At 53.4% G+C, this 4,114-nt stretch overlaps 1 protein-coding gene across 2 annotated transcripts; it reads left to right on the forward strand.

Moving 5' to 3' along the window:
• Nucleotides 1-246: 246 nt before the first annotated feature.
• Nucleotides 247-3,386, forward strand: MYL6 (myosin light chain 6). 2 transcript variants are annotated; one of them, XM_066369748.1, is made up of 7 exons: nucleotides 247-338; nucleotides 607-634; nucleotides 1,478-1,621; nucleotides 1,833-2,006; nucleotides 2,099-2,176; nucleotides 2,470-2,514; nucleotides 3,195-3,386. In XM_066369748.1, exons 1-6 carry the CDS (start codon nucleotides 336-338, stop codon nucleotides 2,496-2,498), a joined length of 456 nt encoding a protein of 151 aa, XP_066225845.1. In that variant the 5' UTR covers nucleotides 247-335; the 3' UTR covers nucleotides 2,499-2,514; nucleotides 3,195-3,386. The 2 variants fall into 2 exon arrangements, with proteins under 2 accessions (XP_066225845.1, XP_066225844.1); XM_066369747.1 differs by lacking the exon at nucleotides 2,470-2,514.
• The last annotated feature ends 728 nt before the right edge of the window (nucleotides 3,387-4,114 follow it).

Below are 4,114 nucleotides of genomic sequence, written 5' to 3' on the forward strand. Positions count from 1 at the left end.
GGTGGGAGGGAGCAAAGAGAGGGTTCTCCTCTCCCCAGTGCGTTATCCTCAGATGTTCCCTGTGCTCTGAAGAGCAGGCTCCTTGCGCCCATCCACCCTCCATCCCCTAGTGCGGTTTCTGGGCCCTAGGTGTAACTATTCTGGAGGAAAGGGCGGCAACGGGCCCCGCCCACCTAATTACTAATATAGCAACGTCATCTGCATAAACCCAGGCCAGGAATCCTATTGGCTGGATGAGCTGAGGGTGACGTCATTTGGACGTACTAAAACTAGGGTTGGGCCGGGAGCCGCAGCCATTACTGCAGGAAAAGGTCCCGCAGAGCTCAGCCGTTAAGATGGTGGGGCCCTGGGCCTGGGAGCATGAGCGGGATTTGGGGCAAGAGGCAGGAAGCCGGAGATAGGGGGCGAGGAGAAGGCAGAGGTAGGGGGCAAAGGGAACTGAGGGCCTGGAAGGTTAGAAGTGAGGTTGGAAAGTCTGGGGTCCTGTCCTTCTGGGAGGCGAGTCCCCTGCATGGAACAGAAGTTTGTGGTTCAGTATGTGGGACTGGGATAGGAGTTTGGGGGATGGGAGTTCAGATGTAAACCGTTCCTCTCCTCTCTGAGCAGTGTGACTTCACCGAGGACCAGACCGCAGGTAGGTAACTAACTCCTTCCTACCTCACGCTTAGGGAGACCCCCCCCCCCCCGCATCTACCCCTAATTTCAACCTGTCATCTCTTCGGCACCCCCAGGGGAGCACATCCTGGGTTCTCTCCCTCCTGGAGCTTCCATTTTCTTTTCACTCTTTCTTCCTCCCTCCCCTTCCACTCTAGATCTGAACCCCAAGCACTGATGAGTTTTAGATGGTGTGGGTATGTGAAATAACTCGGTCACCTAATGCCTGCTGTGTATGTGTGTGTGTTTGGGGGGGGGGGGTGTTGGGGAGGGTGTCTGAAGGTGCCTGTGTGCCTCTATCCCTTAATCAGCTTCTTCTGCCTCCTTTCTTCTGTGACAATTCTCCCCTTTCCCCAGCTTGGAATTGTGAAGACTGTAAAAAGCAGTGACCTGGTATTTTGTAAAAATGGGGACAGGGGAGTCTATTGAGGATACTTTTGCTGAGCGTGAGAGGTGCAGTGGCAGGCTGGGATGACCCTAGTCCCAGGCTGCTGCTCCCACTTCCTTATAAGGACAGGACCCACACAGGGCGGTGGCAAATTCCTGCCCTAAGTAGTGTAGTGGGGAGACTAGGCAGACTTGCTGCAGGCAGAGTGGGTTTGTAAATGGATGTTATTCCTCTGCCTAGAGGGGAGGAAGGCTGTGTCTTTGTGTGGGACACCAGAGTTGGGAGGGATGAACACTGGGTCCCTTTTAGTGGACTTGATACAGTGGAATAAATATCTGGTTTCCTCAGCATGGTTAATGTTGAATGGGCAACGGACAGGAGAAGGGTTTATATTAACCCCTGTGTGCCCAGTGATGATGTTATCTGAATCCTCAGAGTTCAAGGAGGCCTTCCAGCTGTTTGACCGGACAGGTGATGGCAAGATCCTGTACAGCCAGTGTGGGGACGTGATGAGGGCCCTGGGCCAGAACCCCACCAATGCCGAGGTGCTCAAAGTCCTGGGGAACCCCAAGAGTGATGGTGAGCATCCTCAAGATCAACTCAGTGTGGTAGTGGGTCTACAATTCTTCAACTAAGAGCTTCCTTTACCATCATCACAGGCCACAAACTCAAGCAGGTCTTAACTAGCAAATCCCATGGATTTCTTCTGCTTTGAGTGGGAGCCATCTATTGGTTGTGATCCTTTTAATCCCCCCAGTCTGAGAACTTCTTTCTGCCTCCTTTATGGCAGAGATGAATGTGAAGGTGTTGGACTTTGAGCACTTCCTGCCCATGCTGCAGACTGTGGCCAAGAACAAGGACCAGGGGACCTATGAGGACTATGTCGAAGGCCTTAGGGTATTTGACAAGGAAGGGAATGGCACTGTTATGGGTGCTGAGATCCGGCATGTTCTCGTCACACTGGGTAAGGCTCTCTACCTTTGTTCCTGGAGCTGAGGTGCCACCTGATACTTCACCTGTCATGCAGTTCCCAAAATGTTCTCTTTCCCTCTACAGGTGAGAAAATGACAGAGGAAGAAGTAGAGATGCTGGTGGCAGGGCACGAGGACAGCAATGGTTGTATCAACTATGAAGGTAAGGGATGAGCTGGGGCCCTTGTAAAGGAAGCCATATGGGGCAAGTCAAGTAGTCTGGGGCTTTCCCTGTTCCTGGACTTGGTCCCCAGAAAGTGGCAGGAGGCATGGGGCAGAACCCTGCCCAGCCCAGGAGTGGGAGGCCAGACACGTGAAAGGAAAGGAAGAGGCAATGTGTTCTGAAGGGTGGGGAGTGGGAAGTACAATAACTAGAATGTCTATGCCCCCACCGCCTGACCCCTTCACCTATGTGTGTGTCTTGTCTTCACCATTAATGTCTCTTCCTTCCTGCAGCATTTGTGAGGCATATCCTGTCGGGGTGACGGGCCCGTGGGGCGGGTACGGCTCCTCCCAGCCTCCCCAATGTTTTTCTTCCCAACCTTTGCTTTTTAGCCCTTTCTCTACCCCTACTACCATGTAACTTCTTGGCATGTGTCTGCATGGAGCTGACTGGGGAGGGAGGATTCCTCAAAGGGGAAGACAGCCTGGGGATGTGGTACCTCCTTCTAGAGTGGGCTCTGAAGTTTTACTTACAGGGTCCTGGGTGCTGGTGCCTGGGAGTGCTCACCAGGCTGCCCCCATCCTGCTTTCGGGTGAGCTTTTGGCCCTGGAGCACTGGCAGTTTGCATAGCTGGGTGGGCTGCCTGCCCCAATGAGCTGCTGTAGCTGAACAGTCTCTTCCCCTTCCTTCTGCTGGGCAGCTTGGAGGTATCCTAACCCAAAACTGTCTTCTCCTGCCAGTGGCTGACGGTAGCTGTAGGTATAGTTCAGACCTTTTCTACCTTTGCTGTGTTCTTGCTGCTCAGGGTGGGGAGGGAACTAACAGCTGCTGGAGGGGAGCTGGGGGCCCAGAGAACTGGTCAGACTCACGGTGATGCCTCTGTAAACTGACCCCAAGTTTGGTTGCTGTGGGCACACCCCTTCTTAATGCCACCTTTGTGGTCTTATGGTCTCCTGGCCCCTCGTAGACCCCTCCCCTTGGCCTTACTCCCAGGTTCACACCTCTTTTCTTTCCACAGAGCTTGTCCGCATGGTGCTGAATGGCTGAGACATTCCCATGTGCCCAGAGCCTTTTGCCTTCTCCTGTGGAAGACTGTATGTAGCCCCAAAGGTTCCTAGGTTCTCTGTCACAGCACTTTTCCCAGCTTGTATCTCTTGGGTGATTTTTGTCATCAGCATTCACCAAATAAACTTGTTCCCTGTGCCCTAAATGTGGTTCTGCTTTCCTTCCTGAGCAGGGTGAAGGGGAGAGATGGTCCAGGTTCAATGGACCAGAGGCTGGGGAAAGCTGGGGAAGGGCCTGTAGGAGCCATCTTTGCCTCACTGAAGAAATGCTGACCCTATTCATTGACGTTACAAAGGCCATCCCTTGTGAAATGAGGAAAACCATAACTCTCTCTAGGACCAAGTCTGGCCATCCTTGTTCCAGACACATCAGGCTGAGTCAATGCTTAGTCCTCCAACTCAAACCCAGCCCTTACCCTCCCAAGCACTGCAGGCCTTTTGTGGGGTAGGCCTGGACACTGTTTACTGGAGCTAAAGTCAGGCTGTATTAGCACTGCCTGAGCCTGTTAACCCAGCAGGGCTAGGGGCCAATAATAACAGAAGTAGGTGAGATGCCTGCCTTCTCCCTACCTAATACGGGAAGAAATGAAGCCACTACTTCTGAAAGGATAAATGTACAAAACCTCCAGGTTGTGAGGATGTCCTTCCAAGCCTTAAACAGCTATTTTTAGGGCAGATGAAAGCCTCTGCCCAGCTCCTGCACCAGCGTAGTCCCAACAGCTGTGCCGTCCTCGCCTGTCAGGCCAGTGTCTGCAGGCGGACTGCCTCTCGGGCCCCAGTGGGTGCTCCTGGGAAGAAGTCCAGGGACGATGCCCCAGCCCAACCCCAGAACCTGACAGCCACAGATCAGGGAACACAGCAGGCATCCACAAGA

The sequence above is a fragment of the Saccopteryx leptura genome, chromosome 2 (genome assembly GCF_036850995.1).
Source record: "Saccopteryx leptura isolate mSacLep1 chromosome 2, mSacLep1_pri_phased_curated, whole genome shotgun sequence".
Taxonomy (NCBI): Eukaryota; Metazoa; Chordata; class Mammalia; order Chiroptera; family Emballonuridae; genus Saccopteryx; species Saccopteryx leptura.

Coding starts and splice junctions, on each gene's coding strand:
- MYL6 (XM_066369748.1), top strand. Junction 635..1,477: donor CACCGAGGACCAGACCGCAG/GTAGGTAACTAA, acceptor CTGAATCCTCAG/AGTTCAAGGAGGCCTTCCAG. Junction 1,622..1,832: donor GGGGAACCCCAAGAGTGATG/GTGAGCATCCTC, acceptor CCTTTATGGCAG/AGATGAATGTGAAGGTGTTG.